The 23,873-nt window shown below is 38.2% G+C and overlaps 1 protein-coding gene across 3 annotated transcripts in view; it reads left to right on the top strand.

Annotated features, from left to right (window-relative positions):
- atrnl1a (attractin-like 1a) overlaps window positions 1–23,873 on the top strand; it is a 305,950-nt gene that overhangs the window by 88,449 nt on the left and 193,628 nt on the right. For 2 of the 3 annotated variants that reach the window (XM_034681468.1, XM_034681470.1), the window contains exons 14-18: window positions 466–582; window positions 1,669–1,801; window positions 8,063–8,250; window positions 9,819–10,032; window positions 10,273–10,464. In XM_034681468.1, coding sequence (XP_034537359.1) covers window positions 466–582; window positions 1,669–1,801; window positions 8,063–8,250; window positions 9,819–10,032; window positions 10,273–10,464 — 844 coding nt within the window. The remainder of the gene's footprint in view (window positions 1–465; window positions 583–1,668; window positions 1,802–8,062; window positions 8,251–9,818; window positions 10,033–10,272; window positions 10,465–23,873) is intronic. The other variant, XM_034681469.1, reaches the window with a different exon arrangement.

The raw sequence follows: 23,873 nt of genomic DNA, 5'->3' as shown, positions 1-23,873 counted from the left end.
GTGATGACAGACTAACATTTTTTGTAATTTGTAAGAGTTTAATTTAAACTCCCTGTGTTTAGCATTCAAATGCAGCGTTGAATGTGGTTAAATAAAAGTTAAGCTGGCTGTAACTCAGAATTAAAGCTGATGGAAAACAACATTAGACTTTGTTTAGACAGATCTAAAAAACAATTATATTTCAGCTACTCTCTTTACAATGTATCTATTGTTTTATGTCCAGAACAAAAGCTAATTTTGTTTTTGTTTATACCCGTCATTACATGATTTAAGATTTCTAATACTAACTTTGGCTGCTTGTTTTCTTTTGTACTTTTGCTTATTTTATGTCCTCTGTCTCTTTCTCTACTTCTACTCCCAACCCTGCTGTCTCTGTCTTTCTTTGTACGTGTGTCTGCATGTTGCCTCTGTCTGTTTGTGTGTCCTTCACCGGGTTTGTGTGTTTATGTGTTTATGTCTGTGTAGCTGACTCTGGAGCTGGCCCAGCAGCATGGCGGCGCTCTGTCTCTGTCTCCCCCACCATCCATGTTGTCTGAACATCAGCTGAGCTTGTGGAAGCACGGAGCCAGAAGGAGGGGACATGTGTGTATTACTTGACCCTTGACACTTCCTGTTAGGCAGCTGGTCATGTTGAGGTCAGAGGTCGGAGCAGCCTTTCGGGCAGTGCTCACCTACACAGAGAGGATTGAAAGCTCAGTGTGCTTGTGTAGATAATATTTTGCGCTATTAGGAAAACTATTCTCAGAATACACAAAACGTCATGCCACCTTGACTCTTAAAACCCAGATATGAAGCCACACCAGACTACTTTTACATGGGGACCTTATGTGATATAGAAAATCAACTTCTATTTCTATGTTTTGTGCCAAAGCAGCAAAGGTTGGCTATCACATAAAAACGGTTCACCCTGTCCACAGATTGAAAAATCTCCCTGACAAGCTGGTCAGCCATCAGTTATTTTGAGATTTCACTCTTCAAGGTTTTAGCTTTCTCTTTCTTCAAATCTGTCTCCATGTTGTGTAGCGAGACAAGCCACCTGTCAAAACAAGCTTTAAAACTTTTATTAAGGGAGCGCCATTTTGCCTAGTGGTCTAAGCAACACGCCCCATGTGCTGAGGCTATATCCTCATCACAGCGGTCTCTGGTTCAACTCTGGCCACAACCCTTTGCTGCATGTCTTCCCCCCACTCTCTCTACTCCCCACATATCCTGTCTCTCTTCAGCTGTCCTTTCAATAAAGGCAGAAATGCTTTAAAAAAGAACTTAAAAAACAAACAAACTTTTATTAAGTGCTGCCTCCATGAGTCGCAACACAAAGAAGAGGGTGGCAAATCGCAACCAAATGTATGATCCAAAATGTATTTTCAGACTCAGAATTTCTTTATCAGGGTACACATAAGATCTGTTCAGGGATCTTTGATTCAGTTAAACATTTGCTGAGAGGCACACATAAAATAAATAACTACAACTAGAAAAAACAATCTGAGTTCAATAAGTCCCTCATATTAATTTCTCTTTCCACTCTGCATGTTTGATTCCCTGAACCATCACACTTAATCCATCTTCAGCTTATTGTACTTACTTTATGTAAGTAAGACTGATGATGAAGTTAAACACGATTGATTGTGTCTCCTCTTTGTGTGTGTGTGTGTGTGTGTGTGTTTGCAGTCTGTGAAGGACTCGTCCAGGTGTAAGCGCAGGGAGGAGCAGGAGTGTTTCAGAATGGCCAACTGCAGGAGCTGCTCCCTCAACCTCAACTGTCAGTGGGAGGCACAGCAGCAGGAGTGTCAGGCTCTGCCGGGTGAGGAGACACAGCACATGCACTACTCTTAGATGAGACACATACAGTATGTGCTCCTCCACCTGCAGTGCACTGATTAGTGAACTGGTTCTATGATGTATGAGCCAACTTGACTTTTGCTCAGTGCAGTGATATATTGTGAATTTTAATGTTTGTATGTCAGTGTGACATTAGTTCAAGCAAAACATGCTCAACATTATCCTGCTGACGCAGTAATGTCTTAGAGTTTATATCACGTCAGTCCCCCCCTCAACAGCTAACACAGTGTATTGTGATAAGGTGAACATATTGTGTGCACAATGGGTTGGGTCATGATACATTTCTAAAACAATGAGAGCCGAAATCATACACCAAAGACAAAATTCCTGCCAGACCTCCTAGTTTTTTCTTAATTGGTGTCAGAAAGAAGAAAGTAAAAAAAACAGTATATCAGTGAGGCAGGAAACTCTTCAATGGTGAGTGATGCATACTTCAGACGTATTTTAGAATCAGAAAGTGAGAATTGAAGCCAACACAGAAGTGTTCAAAACTGCAATTTCTTCAGTCACCACTTGTGAAGCCGATCTCCAGAGCAGAAATAAATGTGTTTACAGCCTGGTTCAAAAAACAAGTGTAGTCTGGATAGCTCATTTCTTGATCTGCACACACTTTTCCAGGGGGGATTTTTTCAGAATTCAGCAGTTTTTAGGATATTAAGATTAGGAGTTTCCATTATGAGAGGCACAGCTGACTTGATTGACAGGTGGGAACAATGTAGCTGTTGGCTAGGAGGCTCAAAGCCCACCTCTTTACCTCACACTAGCTCAACGAAAGTTAGGATGAGTTCAGCATTTCTAATATGACTCCCGCCGTCGATAGGTTTCAAAACAGGACTTCGGGTTTATTCACAAGTAGGTTTCACGTACAAGGAATTTGTCTTTGTGTTTTTTGTGCAAAAAAAGAGGTGAAAAACTGACAAAGAATAAAAAGAGGATACTCTGGTATTCTCTGATTCAGAAAGGCCCTGAAATACTGTCATTTCCAAATGACGTGTTAGCAGTAGATCTCTGAGTGAGGACTTGGTCTCACAGTTTACACATCTGCACCACCAGGTAACTCGGGATCTCTCCTGCTGTCCAGAAGTTTCTCCTCCCTCTCTCTCTCTCTCTCTCTCTGCTCCATGGGTCCTATCATTTTGCTTTGTGCTGTGGTTCATTAAGGGGTCCTCTTGTGTCCACAGAAAACGGCATGTCATCATGGCTGTCAGAATCACACTTTTGTTTTTATAACACATAAAAACTTCAAGGGCCTGCAGACATGAACAGTTTGATCAGTGTGCTGCAGGCAGAGGAACACTTATGTGTTCTGGCCAAACATGGTGGTTCCCTTTCAGAAAAGTGCTGAGAATTTTCTCTATACAGCATAGATTTACACCAGCACTTTCTTAAAATTAGCAAGACTGTTCTAATAAAATCGAATGTATTAATTACTATTACGAATTTTAAGTGTGTGTGTGCAGTAGCATGCTCCACACTTTTGAGAATTAAAAAATTAACAAAGCAAAGCTTGTGCTGATTATTCTCCTAACATAGAAGCTTCGTACGGTCATTTTCACAGTCAGATCAGAGCAGAATTGATGCACAACCTAAAAACAAGGTCTACTTTCACTTGATTAAACCCCCAGTATGTCTTTAAATCCCCCGTTCACTCCTGGATTTCAGAATGTGTTCACCCAAACCAAGTGGCCAACTAAGTCCCTAAACAAACTCAGCTGTTGTATCAGCTTTAAACACTGCACATAACACAAACCACTTTACTCATAAGGGCACAAGTGGGAGAAATTTGGTTCATTTTTTCTCATTTGTTTGTTGCACATTTCATTAAGGTCTGCCAGAAGCAGGAAGAGGAAAACGAAATGACAAGAATACAGTTGTAGTGATCCTGTAAGATACGCAGTCTTTGTAAAATATGATAATTTGTGCCTCTGATGTTTTACCTTTACAGTGTTTTCCATCATCTCTACTAAAGAAGAGCTGTGTTATGTTAAACATACATGCAAGATAACATACACACACAGCTTCAGTGTTGGCCTGTGCTGTAACTAATTGGCTGTGCGTAATTATCTCCACATCAGCAGTTTCCATACACATCCCATGCAGTGATGTCCACCAAGGGGACTAGCATACATTAATGAACACACACTTCAGAAATATTCTCTCCACTCAGCCGCAAAGGGAAGTAGCTAAATTAGAAGTGTTTACTGGATGTCCTGGTTATGGGTTCTTGGCTGACTAACAAACTCAAGACTACTAAGTCGTCCATGCTCTACTCTCCTGCCAAGCCCTTAGCAAGAGCTGCTCTGAGTTTGACTGTGGAGCGAGCATAACCAAAAGCAAAAGATGCAGCTTGATGTTGACCTGGTGAAGTGTGCTAAGGGCTAGCTGGCTTACTGTTGTGTAGGTTGGAAGTTTTCATTAGTTTTATGTAGAGGCTGGTTTTGTGTTTGCTCCATTTATTCTGTCTACATCAAAGCCCTGTAGCCTGGTACATAGCATCTCTCTGTGGTTTGCTGTAATCATGTTCTCTATTCTTTGATGGTAATTAAAAAATGTTGGCTTTTATTAAAGTACAACAATACAGATCTCACTTTGTCACTTTACCATATAGAGGCTGACATGTTTATGGTATAATTAGATATTTTAAAGGCAGTTTTGACAAAAGCAATGTCATTCGACTATGCAGAGCAATAATATTCCTGCATAAATCTGAACGATCGCATATGTTTTGACCTGTTAATTCCTGAGTTAAGGTGCCACAAGTTCCCAGTTCCACATTTTGGAAACCTGAAAGCAATAACATTTGAGTTTTGTCAAGATACTGTTATCTAGTTTTTGGGGTCATAAACATTATATCTAAAATTCGGCCATGTCATTCAAATCAAATTAGTAGTGCACAACCAGTGACACAAACTCCATGGCCAAGCACATCAGCAAAGTGCATCAAATTTAACCAAAATGCAACACCTTCAGCTGTTTTCAGGTTAAACAAATCTGTCTACTCCAGCTGCTACTGCTGCTGATGCTGTAGGAGAGTCATCCTTTGTAAAAAGTACTGTTATTTAAAGACAGTAATCAGATGCTGAAATCTGTGTTGACATTGGCAGAATGAATGCTAATGAGCTAACTAAACAAGGTGACATGATCTAGGAAGGGTAGGGTCAGCAAAATAATAAGTAAAACATCATCATGGTCACTTGGTCCAATGTAACATCAAACAAAAGAAGGTCTATGTTTTGCTTAGAAACTGGATTGAATACACTTGTTTGGTGGATATGAGCTCAAATCCGCGCAGGACACATTAAAACTACTGATGCCAAGAATTTTCAAAGCAAATAATCACATTTTAAAAAAGTCCCTATCAATAAAAGCATGCCTCTTGTCTTTCCACCAAATAACAGAAAACTAGAGTTTGGGTAATCGATAACTTCATCCAGGAGTTTTGATCATGGTATCAGTATTAATACAAATGAACAATTACTGGTTCAGTTTCCACTATCAAAGCTTTTAAAATGTCACATTTCTTGTACAGCAGAGGGAGCTGCCATAAGCACAAATTGCTGCATATGTAATTCCCTTTGCAGACCAAATACATAATTTATACATGTTTGTGTTTAGTCTTAACTAATTTGTCATTATATGCTCTTACTGAGAAGTTATCTGACTTCCCCATCATACCTGAGCACAATAAGGGAGTACACTTCTTGTTTGTTTTCGGTGTTGAAACAGAATATCTTCCTGCTTGTTGGGGCATTTTCCTCTATGTAGTTGTAAGAATAAGAAAACTAAGGACAGCTACGAAATATGTTTCCTTCATTTTGTTCAGAGCACCCTGATGAAGTTGACTTTGAAACAAATACTCAGCTACTGTTTTCTTTGAATCAAAACAAATACTATTGATTTCATGTTTATCAGACAATAATTGACCAAAGTGGAGACTTACTCATTTTACCAATGTTATGATGAGGAGGATTGGTCTATTTACTTTTTATAGCTTTGTTTCTTCTTCAGACTTTGCAAAGTAAACATGTAATTCAAGACAGAGCCTTTTAGAGGGTCATTAGTAAAATTAGTATCACTTTGCAGGTGTTTCTTATTCTATCAGTGTGACAAGGCACATTGTTTTTCCCATGGACACAGTGTGGCTGGGTTGGACCAGGGTTATGGAAACTAGCTGCACCGCCATAACAGCTGTGGCCTTTTCTCCAGACACCATGTTATGACTAATCCTTCCGAAAGGCCTGACATGTTTATCTCTGCTTTTACACAAAAGACCACAGCCTAATCTTTCTATTTATTTTCATACTCCTCCTTTTTTTACGCCTTCATCCGTCTTTCTCCTCTGGTTCTGGTCGATTATTGCCACTGCTATGCTGTGGGAGAAAAATAAAGAAAGCAGGTACTTTCTTTTCTGTAGCATGAAAAGGTTAGTGATGGAAGCCATTATGGGCCTGTGAATGTAATCAGTACTGGAGTCCAAAATAAACAGGGGTACTCTGTGAAGGCAGAGTGACTTTTCTTCCCTTTCATCCTGGCCAATTGAGCGGCCTCTGTGCTATTTAAGTCTTTCACAGATGATGTGAGGTACCCTAATAGGAACAATATGTTGTATACATTTTTATGGATGACGTCTGCCAGCCCTAGTCACCCTTTGATAATCACCATCTTACCTGAACAGGTCAATATGGCACTTATATATTCCATGTAACAGAAATATTTCTCTGAAAGCTTTGCAGTTGTCTGTTGATTCTTGCACAGTTTATTTTCTAGACCATCTTAATAACCAGTGTCACCCCCCTCCTGTCTAGCAGATGCCTTCAGTGAGTTTTCACCTTTGAAGATCCCCTGGCTGTCCACCAATATGCCCACTTGATATTCATTACCTTTTTTGTCCCAGTATAAAAATGTATATTGCTTGTTTCTGACAAGTGAATGCCTCACTTTGTTTGCCGTTTTGGATTTGTTTGTTGGTTATGCTTATCAACCCTTTGATAACCTCAACCAAGCGAAGATTGTTTGACTCCTTTTCCCCCGTGACTTTGTGACCCCGCAAGTTTTAGCTGGGGTGTAGGTGTAGCTATAGGCCACCATAAAGGGGGAGCTGCAATTATCAAGGTAACCATTGGGTTAACTCAAGGTTTTCAGTAGCTACTACAAGGGTACGGTTCACTCCTTACTGGGGTAGAGCACCCTGGTAACTTTACCTAAACATAACTTTCTCCGCTGCATGTTGTGTGCAGGCTATAACATCAGGTTGTGCTAAACTCCACCCACTGACTCATCAAATGTGTTTGTGGTGCTCTGAGTTTATCAAGAGAGGGGAGGAGGAAAAGAGACTAACAGGACTTGTCTGACTGTATGATTTTACACATGAAAAATATCAATGTAAGTTATTCATTGTGCTTTCCTGACATCATGCTTCAGCCAGAGACTAAAACAGGCTCATACCAGAACCTTAATATGTTAATAATTAGATTTAAAGCTATGTATGCTTGTCACTTTGATATATTATTTTTATTATATGCTGAACCAACCTCGCTGATACAAGATAAAAGACACCTCTAGCATGACAAGCTTAGGCTAAAGATTAGTATGCTAGGCTAAAATGCTTACGTCGACAATGGATATTAGCATAACCCAAACCTCATTATGTTAGCAAACTTGACTTTGCATCATGAAACCAAAATTAACATGTTATACAAAATAAGTGATTAGTCACTATTCCACTATTAAAAAGCCGAAATGCAAGGCTATATGAATAAATGTTATAACACTTTAAGCTAAACATTAAGCAACATTTTCAATTATTTACAAGCTACTTTTAGCTGTTACCATGCACAGACAGAAGGCCAAAGTAAAGAGGTAACTGAATGCTAAAGTGCCAATATGAAGGTTGTAAATGACTATAGCAGTAGGGTTGTTAACATGTCAATATAAGCGTTGTTGCATTTTCTGTCTGCATTGCTTGGTGTAATGGTCTTGTTATGAAACTGTTCACAGTCCAACTTAATAGAAATCATAGTAACCCATCATAGTTTTCTATTTCTGATATCAGCTGTTTGCTTTCTGGTAATAAATGATAGCTTTGGATTACATCTTGCTAACTGACTTTAGACACACACTGTTATCTTGTGATCTGATGCCATCTGATGTCTAGAATCAGTGCTAACAAATGTAATGAAGGGGTTGCACAGTATAAAGATAGTGTGCATGTCTTTCTGTGCAGGCCAGCTGTGTGGGGAGGGCTGGCACCATGTCGGGGAGGCCTGCCTGAGGATCAACTCCAGCAGAGAGAGCTATGATAACGCCCAGCACTACTGCAAAAACCTCGGAGGAAATATTGCCTCTTTGGTCACAGACAAACAGGTCAACTTTGTTCTGGAAGAGCTACAGAAATACCAGCTACAAGACAAGGTGAGGGGTTTGAAAAACAACAACAACAACAACAACACTTGTTATAGGAAAGGAGTTCTGATGAACTCCTGCATATTTTAACAGCAACTGATAACTCTTTCAATGTAGTGTGTGACAATTCAAGTATCTAGTTATTGCATTAGATCAAACAGCTTCAAAGGCACAAATGCAATTCTATCTTGAGTGCACCTTTGGAAACACCTTGTACATGGTTATATTTTAATCAAATGGCTGCACCTGGCTGTAATTTTAGCACTCAGTCTTTCCAATTGAGATCAATGTATTATAATATTAATAATTTATTCTAATTCTGCCTCTTTGATACTGTGATTTATCATAAGCATTAGGACATTGTGCTCACTTTAAGATCATAAATATAAAGTTATTTATTATTAGATGCCAAGGCTTGTTGGTATCATAAAAGCTGAGTTACTACCTTCTATTCAGCAGTGTGATTGATAGTTTTCTAATGTGATCAATATTTGACGACATTGTGATGAAAAAAAAAATCATAACCAAGATGCGAAAATATTACATAGTGCTTAAATTTAACTACACAACTTCTGAGGCTTTATGTTGATTGATATTGGACTAATGTCGGCATTCAGACTTGTGAAAACAACATTGTAAAAAATATGTCCACTGTTCCCGGCTGTGTCAAAGCACTTTTAGCCGTTTCAAAGACATTCCTGTTGTGACTTTTAAGTTGTACCATTGAGCCAAGACACATACATGACAAATTTGGATGATCAGCCTTCAGCCAGGACTTAATTCCATCGTGTTTTCTTGATATTACAACAAAGTAGCTGAAAATAAAAGTTTTAAAAATGTATTTGAATAAATATTTGAGCATAGATAATTGAAATAAACTACTTGTTTTTCTTTGCCCCTCTGTCTTGTCGAGAGCTCAATCAATTTCCACTTATTATGACATGCTTTTGAGACAACATATGCATCAATTTAATTTCCATGTAAATTCAATCACCACTCAGCTATCTGGGTGGTGAAAGCAGTTTGTTTTCCATTACCCTTACTCTTTGGCATCCTTTCAAAGATGCTTTTTGCATGTTTTTGTGAAATCAATCACAGCCGTGGGAAAATCTTTTTGATTCCTGTCAAATAAAACTCTAAGCAGTATTTCATTATAGTATTTCATGGACTTTTAGGAAAAAAATCCCATAATTTTTGACAATGATTCAAATGTTTAGTCAACTCCACTTCAATCGGCTGCTGTAATTACAGTCTCTTTGAAAATGTTTCCCAAATGATTTTAAGCTGCAAACCTGGAGGGTCTCTGCTTTTATAATAATTACAGCAATTTGCAGAAGGTTTGATTAAGGATCCGCTTTCAACAAAACACTGTCTGACACTCATTGGGTTGCTTCAATGCATGGACTCAAGTGTTATTTTATCCCTAATAATGTAGGTTTTCTTGCTCACACATGTGGTTATTACCTTTCTGGACATGCATACATTACAATTGCATAAATGTTGGACTCATTTCTGCATTTTGTATTGATTAAAACAATTAAATGACACAAACCAAGAAACTCTCCGCACCCCTGCAGAGGTTATCTCCCTGGGTTGGCTTGAGGAAGATCAACGTGTCATATTGGGGCTGGGAGGATATGTCGCCCTTTACAAACACAAGCCTGCGATGGTTACCTGGAGAGCCCAGCGACTCTGGCTTCTGTGCTTACCTGGAACGAGCGCAGGTCTCTGGTCTCAAAGCAAACCCCTGCACAGCTACTACTGACGGCCTGATCTGTGAAAAACCTGCAGGTGAGAGAGAATGAAGGGGTAAAAAAATAGGATGATGGGGGAATATTGTTGAAGAAATGGGTAGACAGAGGTAGACACAAAAACTGTACAGCTTTTTGAAAATGTTTTTGTGATCTTTTAGTTTTTTACTCACCATGTCATTTTTAAGCACCAGTACATCAAAGTTAATTTAGCCTATTTTATAACCTACTTGATGAGAAACCAATCATTTTTCTTAAACCATCATCTTTCCTGTCTCAGGGAGTCCTCAAAGTCAGAGTGCTCGTCCTTGTAAGACACCCTGCTCTCTGCGCACCAGCTGTGCTAACTGCACCAGCCAGGCCATGGAGTGTATGTGGTGTGGCAGCACACAGCGCTGCGTCGACTCCTCGGCTTACGTCATCTCCTTCCCCTACGGGCAGTGTCTGGAGTGGCAGACTCAGGACTGTGCAGGTAAGTTGATGGGAACTCCAACAGAGGGACAAGTGTTTATGGAGGTGAATGCTGGTAGACTGACATAGGTCAGACTGTGTTGAGGAGAACGATTTAGACATGTTTGTAAGAGCAAGGATGGGAAGAAAAACAATTTTGAAAACTATGAACCTTATATCAGGGTCTTTATCATGAGTCAGCTTCTTTTTCTGAAAGTTTAGGAAAAATTCCAGCAAGTGCTCCAAACCCAATAATCAAAAAGTCAAAGGTTTGAGTCACTTGTATTAGGTATAAGAATTAAAATGTGGTCAATTTGGAATCATAAATATCTGTAAAACAAATTAAAGAAGAACAGAGTTTATAAGCTCCTTAGTGAAACAACAAGAAACTCAGGACATCTACAAAACGTATGACGAGACTTTTCTTTTCCCGTATTCATGCTACTGTTTGGGATGAGCTTGTCCTCAACCTGTTTTTCAATGACAGCAGGTATCTGTGTTTGCTGTTTGAGTTTATTAGCACAGCTGCTATGAAATGATCTGTTTTTGCTCAGCACTTTGCTTCTGTGTCTTCATGGAGAAAGCTGTCACCAACTTTGGTGCCATCCACTTCCATCATCATGGATAGCAATGACGTGTAGATCTTAGAAGCTTTATCCAAATTTAGAAAATCAGCACTTTTTAACTGTGTAATGAGGACGCTGTCGCTTTTTCTTCACATGCTAGTGATTTTTTTTTATCTGAGTGATGAGTGCAACTTGTCTCTCTCTTTTTCTTTCCCTTTGTCTCTCCTTTTGTCTCTCTCGCATGCAGTCAGGTGCTAACAATGCATTATGTCTCATTTAAACTCTCTTGTGTTGTGTTCTCTTGTGACCCCTCTATTAGTCAAAATAAAGATCTGTTTGAAGAACAGAAGAAGCTCACTCCTGTAGTGCAAGGACTGTGCTGGCTGACAGAAAGTGTCACAGACATTTGTCACTTTCTGAATTATGATTTAGTACAATTATTTTTACTTTAGAAATTCTGCTGCTGTTCATAGTGGTTTGCAGAAGAGTTAATTATTTCACATTATCTTAAAACCTATGCTTAATGTCATTGAATATATATTATACTCTGTGTGTGTACAATTATACTTTCAAATATGTTTGATAAAAACTTTATTATTTGATGAGAAGAGAGCATAGCTTTGTTAGAAGGAGAGGTAAAAGGTTATAGAGATGTATGAGTGAGGTGATGTGTAGTACTCCACTCACACCTCTAATGATGTAACGTGAGTGGGATGTGTGAACATGGAGTCATTATATACTCTTTATCGATCCTTCTCTTTTCAGCAGTCAGGTCTCAGCCTCCTACACACACACACACACACACACACACACTGACAAAAACACACACCCAGACAGAGAGACAGTGACACCTCTGCTGTAGCTACAGAGCAGAAAATCAATCATGTACAATGACACACGACTGACTCAATATGAAGTCCTCTCTGCTGTCTCTTAACATTCCTCTCATACTTACACCAGCCCGGGGTTACGGGAGGTTTTTCATACACTCAGCGTTGTTTCCGTTAGAATGTGTACAACACCTGTGTGTACAGATGTTTGTGTACACTGAAGAACTCTGCATCATGAACCTCAAAACTGAAAAAGAGGAAAAGATGATTTTCATAGATTGATGGAATAGAGAGACATAAAGGGAACTTCTGCAACCATTTGTAGTTTACTGTCTAACATTATTGGTCTCAATGTCTTATAAAATGCTCCTTGTTTTCTCAGGATGCATAAAAACCTGCATTATATTACAGTCATATACAGTTGATGTAACTTTGATCAAATGGAACCACTGCAACAGGAGCTTCTGTCGCTACTCCCTTTAACGTAAATTGTTGAATCAAGTCCAATGTTTATTGGCATTCTTTATTCCCTCGTTCAACAACAGTCTCTAAATGTAGTGGTTGAAAATGTTTTTACGTCACTTACTTACCAAAGTAACCATTTTGAAAAGAAAAAAGTGTATCACAGTTTTGATTCCACATCTAAAATTGATCGCTATCAGCTTTCTATAACAAGCCTCAAAATCAAAGAAGAGAACTGTGGTTCTCCCAGTAGTGTTTGTCTCTTCATCCCAACCTTTTTGACAATCACAGTGTAGCTTACTGGTTGCCTGCAGCTGAACATGTTCACTGCCAAACACAGAGTGAAGAGAAACAACTGAAACAATGTTAACACAACTGCAAAACTCCTCCTGCTTTCACTGAGAGACTTCATAGCGTGACAACAACATTTCTTACATATACGTGTTTATACTACACATGCTGTGGAAATTAACATATGACTTTTATTGCCATTTGAATGTAGTCACATCCTGAAAATGACCTTGGTCTGGCAAAATGTTGCATATGTACAGCACATGCAACTAAACACAACTACATCAGAAACCTAACTTATACACACATTCTAAATGTAAGTCTCAGAGAATAATACTTCAAGTTCAAGTTCCTCCTGTCTTTTTCAGAAATTTTACACAAGCATCTATGAAGTCTTATTCTAGATATCTCAATGGTGTGTTTACATGCTCTGCTCTATTTCTGCCCATGTCCTTGTTCTGCTTCCCAACTAATGGATTTTCTTAACACAATGGTTGTTTAAAGAAGTATGATTATTGTTATAATCGAAACAATTGAAAACGTGTGTCCGATTCACTGTATTCAACATTATAGCTGTAAGTGCTCTGATTATTTGTTTATTTATTTATTTTAAGTTAAATTTGAATAGAATCAAATGTCATACTTTTAAAGAGCAAAACCAAATGTTGAATCAACAATCTCAGCACAGCTTGACCAAAATAAATTTACAAACAACAACAAATTTAGCTTTTTTAAACATTTTTTCTTTGTTTTTTTATGAAAAACAAATAAAATAAGTTAAGTTATAAGCATGTTATTCTTAGAATGGACCCTTTTCCTGTGGCAGCCATCATCTTGTCAAATTGTTATTTTTTATGATATTTAGATGTTATTGTTAGCTAGGAAGTAGCTGTTGTTGTTGTTGTTAGCAGCTGTGTACTGATATTAGCTAATGGGGCTGTCGCATGTGTTTTTAAGTTAAAATACAACCTGACATCTCTCCCGATTTTGAACGTCTATTGTCTTTTTGGCTGCTTAGGGAGCCAGGAAATGAAGTTCATTAGACTCACGACATACAGTAGAACATAGCAGCAAGACATGAGACAATACCTGAGCATCTCACTTGAGCGTGATGTCACATGAAGATGGCTGAAACAAATATTAAAAACAATTTCCTGAGACAAACTTTTTGTCTTTTTTTGCCTTTTGTGAGACCAAATGTCAATTTGTAGCAAAATGTTTTCCTCATTTTAGAGGAGTAAAAAATCATTTTCTGGCACTTGTGATTTTTATTTTAGTCTTGTGTGTTTATCATCGGTCGCTGGTTCCAGTAGGTTGAGTGAAGACAGATTTCAAAGTCAAGATAGCTCTCTCAGCTTTATTTTATCTCGACTGCTTACATAACGGCCTCCTCTCCATATCTTTTTCTCCTTTTGATATAAATTTCTCAGTTTGGTGGGCAGAAGGTGTGTAGGATGCTTTTGTTTGGCTTCCTTTTTACCTCTGCTGCTCAAAATATGCCACATAAAATAAAACATTTTTCAAATTCTCTGGAAGCATTCTTAGCCTTTAACAGTGCATCCAAAGTGTTCATGCTTAACTTTCTGCTTCACTTCTTTTGTTTATGGATTCATCATCTAGTTTCGGAAAGTAGCCCGTGGGCTTCGGCTCAAGGATTCATGACCTCGACTGCAGTAGCAGATTTAAAGAAAGACAAGAAAAAGTAACAGATAAGAACAAAACTGCTTGACGGAAGACCCAATTCTAGCCGGGTTATTTTTCCATCAGATAAATTCGGCCCCAGGCCTTGTATAATCATTCCCATCGTTCATGTCAGCTGGAGGCTAACCACACTCCACACAGATGTTGGAACAATTAGCTTTATATTTGCCTTCAGTCAGATATCGGACCATTCTTAAGGAAGATCTTTCAAGGTGAGTACTGTTATATATATATATATATATATATATATATATGAGTGTTTTTATTCATTGACTTCTGTCAATTTTGAAATTCACAGTGCTCCTTTTTTTCTGACTTCTCACTCCTTCTCATCCAGCCTTTAGTCTCCAATGGCATGGATCTGGTAGCTGTAAGGTGGACTAAAAATCAGTTTATAAATTAACCTTTTTAGCGCACACATTGTCTTTAAAACTCTCCTCTTTGCACCGCTTGTAATGTTAGAGCTTTTTTCGGTGTAGCCTGTAGCCTGTTACTGTGGCAATGTGGGCATTTTAGCAGCTAAGTGAAACTGAATAGAGAGTGGGGAAAGACATGTAATAAAGGTTAGCACTATTGGTAGCTAATCTGGGCACGAGGAGTAGACTAGCTATGTTTAACAGTAGCGAGCTGACATCAATATTAGTTTGGTCTAGATGTTAGATCATTTTATGATTGATGTTGTTTTTGGTAAAATAATAAGCATTTTGTTGGTAGAAAGCTTGATAGTATGTGTCATGTAGTCTTGAGACTAGTAGCTAAGCTGCATTAATCATTACATGATTACAGTAAATACTGTAAATTAGGTTTTGAGTAGGACCAGTTGTAAAGTATAAGACAGTCTACATAGCAATACAAATATTTACTGCTATGTTGGCAACTTCAGAGGCTTAAATTAAATACATCTCTTATGTGGAACTACATTGTCGTCATTTAATGTGCATAATAGTAGAAATAGCTGATATTACTGTACATTCAGACATTTATGAAGCATCTTTTTATTTTTATTTAGTTAGTAATATCTATATAAGGACCACACACACACACCCGCACACACGCACACGCACACGCACACACACACACACACACACACACACACACACACACACACACACACACACACACACACACACAGTGTTACAGTGGTTACAGTGAAGTAAATATTAATATACAAAGTTTGTATACCTACATTGCAAAGCTTCTTTTGAAGGTGCTGTATAGTTTAAACAAACCTGCTGATAAAATACCGATTGATGGCAGTGATTACAAAAAATGTGAGTTTTTTAAAAGCTTCATAAATCTCTAATTTCAATCTTTACTGGTTGTGTCTGGTTGAAGTAGGTTACAGGGTCATTCTCAATATAAACTGATAAAAAAAACAATACACTGGAGAAAACAAAATGGGTTATAGTACAGCTATAATGGATTATTGTACACATGATTTTTAGCGTTTTATTTCGGTCGCCTAATGTGTTAAGACTGTGGTTTAAGTTGAACACAGGATTCATATCAATTCCTCTTTCACAAATACACACACACACACACGCACACACACACACACACACACACACACACACACACACACACACACACACACACACACACACAGGCTGGCCAGATGATGTTCTGCTGCAGCTGATATTGGATTTTGCTGCGCAGAAATGCAGGCTTATTTTCTCTGGGGCAATCTTTCCAACACTTGTGTGTATTTTCTCTCCGTCCCACATGAAATCTGTCTGCTGTCTTAGCTTCACATATGTCGAGGAGAGCGAAGGAGAAGGCAGCTTATGGCTCACACACTTGATGTATTATGTATAGCGATGCTACTGGCTCCAGTGATGCTAACTGTCAAGTAGTGTTGGAGCAAATGGATTACAGCAGATGAAGCCAGACGATACGTGCTACCCTGGGACTCCAAATGTCAAACCTGTGCTGATGAACAGAATGTGGCACGGAGATGATTGTGCTGGGAGAATTTTTGATAAGATGAAAATTCCCTCTGAAAAAAACAACCTTTATCTGTATTTCTGCAACACAATAGCCCAAGTTTGCTCTGAAATTTGTTATGTTTTTTACTCAGGTATCCTCCTTTGTTCTGTCAATAAAGACAGTTAATGCCCTGATTTCAATAGAGCTGTGTATTTTGGGGAGGTTTTGAAATGTAGAGGAGCAACATGTTTTTTTTCTGTCTTACCACATGAAGGAAGTGCTGGATGTTTGCTATACAGCAGGCGGCGATGGTGAAATGTTGTGCTTAATGTTTGTTGTTGACAGAACTTTAAAGACATTAAGGCTCTCAGTCTCTGAGTGACGGCAGCAACAGAAAGTTTTTACTGACTGATGTTTTGTGGCGCCAGCTAAGATGCAAACACATGTCCTCTTGGGTTTGACCTAGTTACCACAAATATATGTATTCGTATTCACTTGAATTTGATGGAGCCCCTACAGTTATGGGGCTCCTTCCTTTTGATCAGAAACTGTATTAAAATACTAAATTTTAGGATGATGACTGTACTCAGTTAAAAATCATCCAGAGTGTTGGGTGCTAGGGATGGCAGTGCTGATAAGTCAACTGTTCAGTTAACCAAAAGCTTAACGCAAAGCTTCAGTGTTCTTGGGAACTGACTAACAATCTCCTTGTTAGGCTTCAAGACCCTTTATATCCATCCTTATCATTTTTTAAAGTTTTTATGTTACTTTCTATTGGGCATTTACTTTAAATAGCTGTGCTGACTTCATACTATCCAACAAAACCCAACATTTAAATCAAATTCACGATGAATTGCATTAAAAAAGGATACACATATACAATTTTACAGGGATATTTTAAGGACATTATACATGTCGACCTTTCTGACCTTTTGTGCTGCCACATTTAATTTTGTTACTAAATTCACTGCAACTATTTACAAATTTTAACATCTTCAATACATTGAAAGATTCAAAACTAACTATCAAATGGTATGTCTGGTTTTATTTTGTAGTTTTTGCCAATATATCTGATATTAAAGATTAAAAACTATGTTCTAGTCAGACTGAAATACTTACTGACATCTCTATCCCATCTGTGACACTCAGCTTCATCTCCATTCCCTAGAACTTAAACTAGTTTTTGGATGACAGTGGAGCTTTGAAGCACTAATATGAAAACATATACACTAGTTAGAAGGTAAGAGTAATGTGCCATACAGTTTTTTGTCATCAATGTGAAATGTGTCTTTGGCACAGTGCTATAGTCTGTGTCATCATATAAAACTGTCAAGCCTTTCATCGAACGCTAGATAGGTGCTTCACATCAAACTTTCCAAAGACATCAAATAAATTTGACTAAACATTTAACTTTGATGACATGGTGACCAAAAAACTTACCACCCGTACAGTGTGTGTTGATAGAGAAATTAGCTATTCAGCCTTAACTCATTTTTTCTACCAGGCTGTAAACATGTTTATTTCTGTTGTAAAGATCGCCTTTGTTAAATTGGTGTCTAATTGGTTTACAGTACTTCCGGAGCTAGCCTCAAGCGGAAGCTCTAGGAACTGCAGTTTTAACACTTCCTAATTGGCTTCAATTCTCTCTGCAAAGTTTGCTGCTTGGCATCTACGCAAATTTCTTCTATGGTGTTTGACATGACAGATGAATTAATCTATTTTTCAAAGTATCTGTTTACCTGTGGAAGTAGACTTAGTGTTAAATTGACCTTCATTAACTCTTACCTGTATTTTAATTGAGTAATATGACCTATTAGAAAAATGTTATGCATCTTTACTCCAGTATTCACTACAAGTATTTTTTTCTTCTTTCCTTCTGCTTATGGAAAACTAACAAAGTGTAAACTTTGAACAACTAATCATTATTGTTGTTAAACACACATGAATCAGTGTTGCTATTCTGTTCACTATCAACAAGAGAAAAAAGGTGGCTGTCCATGTTTCAGTATTAATCATTGTATGTTTCTCTCTCTCATGGGAAATACGGGCAACATCCACACAGACATTTACTCAAGAAATAGCCTAGAGCTAACATCACGTAATAGCACAAGGTGCAGTTAACTAAAAGCAAAGCTTGTAGACCCTGCAGGCACACTCTTAAATGTTACACTGTTGTCTCTCATCCCCTTCCACTCACACTCGACAGGACTACAAGAGAAAATAACTTGGGGTAATTTTTACCTTATGGGATGCAGATGAAACCAGATATTTGTAAATGCTTTAAAACATAAAACGGTCGGTAAACATAGCAGGTAAATTATATTATCTAAACAAGAGGGATGTTCGTGAACACCAGAGGATTTAATGTTTGCTTTTTATTTGGGAAGTAGTTTTTTTTCTGTATGAGTTGCTCCTGCTCGTGTTGTGTCGTATCCTCAGGGCTCGTTTCATCATCTTGGTGGCGTGCATGCTGATGCCTGAAATATTTGATCCATTCGCTGTCACTGATTTTGACACGTTACACAGATGAATCGCAGTCAAGAGCTGCAGATGCACCTTGCAATATGTGTGTTCAGGGAGACGGTCTGTGTGTAGAGATTAACTCTGCATCAGGATATATTTTAAGATATGACAGCGATCATGTAGTTCTCTCCCTGGCCCGTGTGTTGTCATGTTTCTTTCTGTCAGCCTCATATTGATGCTAAAAGTAGAACCAGGTAAAAAGCCCTGTAGTGCTAAAAAGTTCATTAGCACTTTGCAGCTGAGAAAGTTAAGTAAAATGTTTGTGATGGTTCTGACATTTGTGTCTCTATGCCCACTATCAAACACCTAAACTCAGAACCCATCAACCAATGTCTGATACTAACTAAGCCTTAACCCTTGGTCTTTCAGGGTTTGTTGTCTGTTATGTAGACATGGTTCTTTGTAACAGGCTGGTTCCAATATTTTCCCTTGCGTTGTTGTCTGGGAAGTAGGCAGTTTGAAGATAGCAAGTTTTGAGGTTGAAGTCTCCTTCAATGAAATGCATCATAAGACTTTGACAGGGCCACGCTGAACAGCTTGAGCACATGTCAGCTGTACTAGCAAAAAACTATGCTGTCCTACCATATCTGGTTTTATCTGCATTTTACATTTTTATATATTTTTATTTTTCTGCATTTCTGTTGTGAAGCACCTGGTAACCTTGTTAAGAAAAGCTCTGTATATTATTATTATTATGATGATGATGATGATGATGATGATGATGATGATGATGATGATGATGATGATGATGATGATGATGATGATGATTATTATTATTATTATTATTATTATTATTATTATTATTATTATCATTAGCATTATCATTAGCATTATTATTATGTATAAAACGTAATAAAAATAATAATAATAATAATAATAATAATAACAATAAATATTAATATTATTATTGTTGTCGTTGTTATTATTATAATTATACCTTCAGGAAAATGGTACTTGAAACGCATTTCAAATAATAAAGAATACAAAATAAAAGATCATTTAAAGGCCAGCGAATAGTCCAATCCGGTTCAAGGAGAGCTCAGTATTTTCTTTTTTATTACTGTAAAGTAAATTTTGGGGTATATGTTTTTAAGGTTTAATTCATGAAAAGCTACAAGTTTATTTCAATCTGAGTCCTACTTTTAAATGATAAACAGTCTCAGTATATTTATTGGATATTAAAGTCTGCTCTTGGTTATGTAAATATGTGCTTTAGCAGAGGATATCCTACTGTGTGCTGGATACAAAATATTCTGTTGAACTTCTCTCTTTTAACTGTTGACTATGGTGGGGATACAGTGAGTCGTAAAGAGGAGAAGTTTATGGGGAAAAAAGAGGAAATAGAAGAAAGGGATGTGAAAGTTGAAAAATGGAGGGAAACAGACAGTGGGAGAAAGAAGAAGAGAGAAGATAATGAAAAGAATAAGAACTCCATCTTCTGTGACTCCATTGTGCTTAAGATGTGTAGAAGAAGAATCAAATTAAATAAAAAAGACAGGATATGAAGAAAGAGAGGGAGCAGAGGTGAAGGAGGCAGCAGTGAATGAGCATGAGAGGAGAAGATGGCTTAGTGAATAGGAATTGGAGGAAAAAAAGGAGCAGGATAAAAACGTGGCATAGAAGAGATAAAGAGTAAATCTGAGAAATGGAGAGCATAAGTTTGTAATTATAAAGAGGGAGAGGGAACAAATGAATCAGCATTGCTGCAGCTGAATAATGCAACATGGGGCGCTTGCAAACACACGTACTGAGGACAGGGAGTGTATTTCAAACAGAGCAAGCTAGCAGGGACACACAGAGAAAGAGAAACACGCTCAGCCAGAACATCTGTGGCTTGTGGAAATGGTTTGTGTTCAAAAGAGAAACAACTCCTGGTGAAAATGCAAATTTCAACTTGACGCTGCATTCGAATCATCTCGCCAGGCTAAAAGAAACAACACCTCGTATCACTTCTCTCAACCTCTTGATTTCTTGTGTGCACGCGAAGATACCCACACTCTTCCTGCCGTTCCCTCGTTCTCTGCAAGTGTATGTTTCCACCTTCTCTTTGTAGACTAAAATCTCTCATGACAGGAAGTGGAGCCAGCGTCGAGAGCAAAACAAGACTGAAAGGTTCAAAACAAGCTGTAAAGTTAACTTTGGAAGGCCGACTTCTCCAGGAAAAAAAAAACCCCACTCCATTTCTTTTTCTTCTCAACTATCACCTACTTTCTGCCACTTTCAGTAAACAGAATAGAGATTCAATATTGAGATTTGTGTTTTCTTTTTCAAGTATTGAATGCCACACCATAAAAAATGTGTCATTTTTAATTTACAGCAGTAAAGTGTTTTTGAATGTCACATGCACTTTATGAATACAAATGCATTTTCAACATGTGGAATGGCGTGGAAAACAAAAGTCAATTTCTTTATAAATGTTTCGGGTCAGAGAAAAGGTGACAATGAGACGCAGTGTGTATTAGAGGAGGGAGATTATATCACTGAAGGCGTTTTATTGTGTTTATGCTTTGTTTGAAGCTGTTTGGATTAACTGTGCTGCAGTGTGAAGGACAGAAATATGCTTTAATTTCAACAATAATGAATGTTGAGGACATTTCCATTAGAATACAGCAAAATGTAGACATGCAGTAGTTTTGTTTGAATGTATTTGCATAAACTTATGTAAGTAGTGCTAATACTAGGTCTGAGAAATTCATTAAGTTATATGTCATCCAATTTTGTTGTACACAGCTGATTTTAAACAACAAAACACGATATGGATTGTCAGTGACATCCCTGCATGATAGATTAGACTCACATTTGTGGTGTTTTTGTTGTTATTTGAGGGTTTTGAGATATCAAATCAGGAAAGCTGCATTAGGAGAGCAAAACTAGAAAGGTGCAACATACTACAGTTCTTCAAATGTCCACTTGAGGCTGGCTGCAAAAGCAGAGGAACCCTCATTAGGTCCCGTGTTAGAACACCCATTTCTGCAGACATTTATGCTTACAGCTATAAAACATAGCATGGGTTTTTGGCTTGTTTCTCTATTTGAACACACTGTATGGGGGTGAATTTTTCATAACGCATCTGTTGGATTAAATAAAGGCAAAAGTTGTGCATAAGATTGCAAACTAAGAGGTGTAGCTGAATTGAATGACAGGTGGATGTGTAATAGCTGCCCACCTCAGCTTCCCCTCTCTGCTTGTGACTAGATTGATCTATTTTAGGTTGAGTCAGCATTTCCAATTAATTGTGATTGGGCTTCATAACACCTGCCCAGAAACCTGTGGTTGATGTAGCTGAGGCTGAGGCTGAGTCCGTATTATTCAGCTTATAATTAAGACAGCATGAAACATGGCTAAGGCTAGACGACTTTTAGATCTTAAAGGTGACATATCATGCAAAATCGACTTTTTAATGGTTCTCTACCTGAATTATGTTTCCCTGGCATGTCTACAAACCCCCCGAGAATGAAAAAAATCCATTCTGCCCCTGTTTTGATTTCTACACCTTTCTGTAAATGTGTGTGAAACGAGCTGTTTCAGACTTCCGTGTTTTTGTTACGTAACAACAATATCCGGTCTGTCACGGAGTCAGAGCTCGGAGCTTGTTCAGCCCATAGACTGTATAAAATAATACTGAATCCCCCCTCCGTTTTTCATTACCTGCACAAATGTGTGCTAACAAGGAGCTTAGGAGGGAGGCATGCTGTTGTAGGCTGTCTTAATAAACACAAAGGTCGGTTTTACTCCCCACGTCTGCAGATTTGAAGATCTAGTGGATGATTTGTATTTATCATTGATAAGTGCTAGCGCTAGTTAGCATAGCTACATAGCGTAGCTGTAGCTGTGTACCAAGACACACGTCGACATACTGACAAATAAAACAACAAGAAACACAGAATCTGTGACCAATCCTTCAGAAAAGGTCCCGCTGCCTTTCTGGCAGAGGTCGGTTTTACTCCACACGCCTGCAGATTTGAAGATCTAGTGGATGATTTTTATTTGTCATGGATAAGTGCTAGTGCTAATTAGCATAGCCACATAGCTACATCTTCATAGCTGTAGCTGTGTACCAAGACACACAAGAAACACTAAATATGTGACTAATCCTTCAGAAAGGTCCTGCTGCCTTTCTGGTAGAGGTCGGTTTTACTCCCCAGGCCTGCAGATTTGAAGATCTTGTGGATGATTTTTATTTATCATGGATAAGTGCTAGCGCTAGTTAGCATAGCCACATAGCTATATGTTCGTAGCCAAGACACACGTCGACATACTGATAAATAAAACAACAAGAAACACTAAATCTATGACCAATCCTTCAGGAAGGTCCTGCTACAGGCGCCTCTCCGTCAGGATCAGATTCTGGATCAGATGAAGTAATGTGATCTCTGAGCAGCCTTGTATATTCAGCCAACATGTAAACATTAGATCAACGTGCTGGAGAGCCGAGGGCACGTCCACTTCCTGAGGGGGCGTGGTCAGAGGGAAAACAGAGTGTTCTGAGGAGGACTGAAGAAGAGGGATTTTCAGGCAGACCAAAATCTGATTTCAAAGTGTTTTTTTGAGCATAAACTTTAAAGACATGTTTTGGGGACCTCTTAGACCAATATATATTGATGAAAAAAGCGTGATATGTCACCTTTAACCAATCAACATCACAATCCTCTTAACACACACACTAAATGATTCCACACGACCACTGGACCACATTTTGTGGGAATAATTCCATTGACATGAGATCTCACAGAAACTTGCCTGATCAGGATGACTTCAAAAGATAAACAAACAGGAAGAGGGCGATAAATGTCGTCAGCTGGCATATGTTTTGTTTTGCAGCGACAAACAGAAAAGCACACAACATCCGTTTTGGTGTTGCTTTCCAGTCTGCTACTTTTATTGGTAATTGTGGTTATTCCGTCTGGGGCAGTCAGACCAGGAATGGTCACGTTTTTTGTCCACATATTGAAATGTATTTCAAGAACTGATTCAAATAAAGTTATCCAAATGAAACAAGTTGCAGAGACACTATTTGCCCTGCAGGGGTGCGTTCAACCATTAATGAGTGCTTTGGGATTTCAGTGCCGTCTTTTTTCTGTCATTTGCACAGGTGTAGCTGTAAAATCCTTTGTGTATCAGCCTTCAGAGTC

Source organism: Notolabrus celidotus, chromosome 4 (assembly GCF_009762535.1).
Source record: "Notolabrus celidotus isolate fNotCel1 chromosome 4, fNotCel1.pri, whole genome shotgun sequence".
Taxonomy (NCBI): Eukaryota; Metazoa; Chordata; class Actinopteri; order Labriformes; family Labridae; genus Notolabrus; species Notolabrus celidotus.
This window is presented reverse-complemented; position numbering and strand designations above follow the sequence as displayed.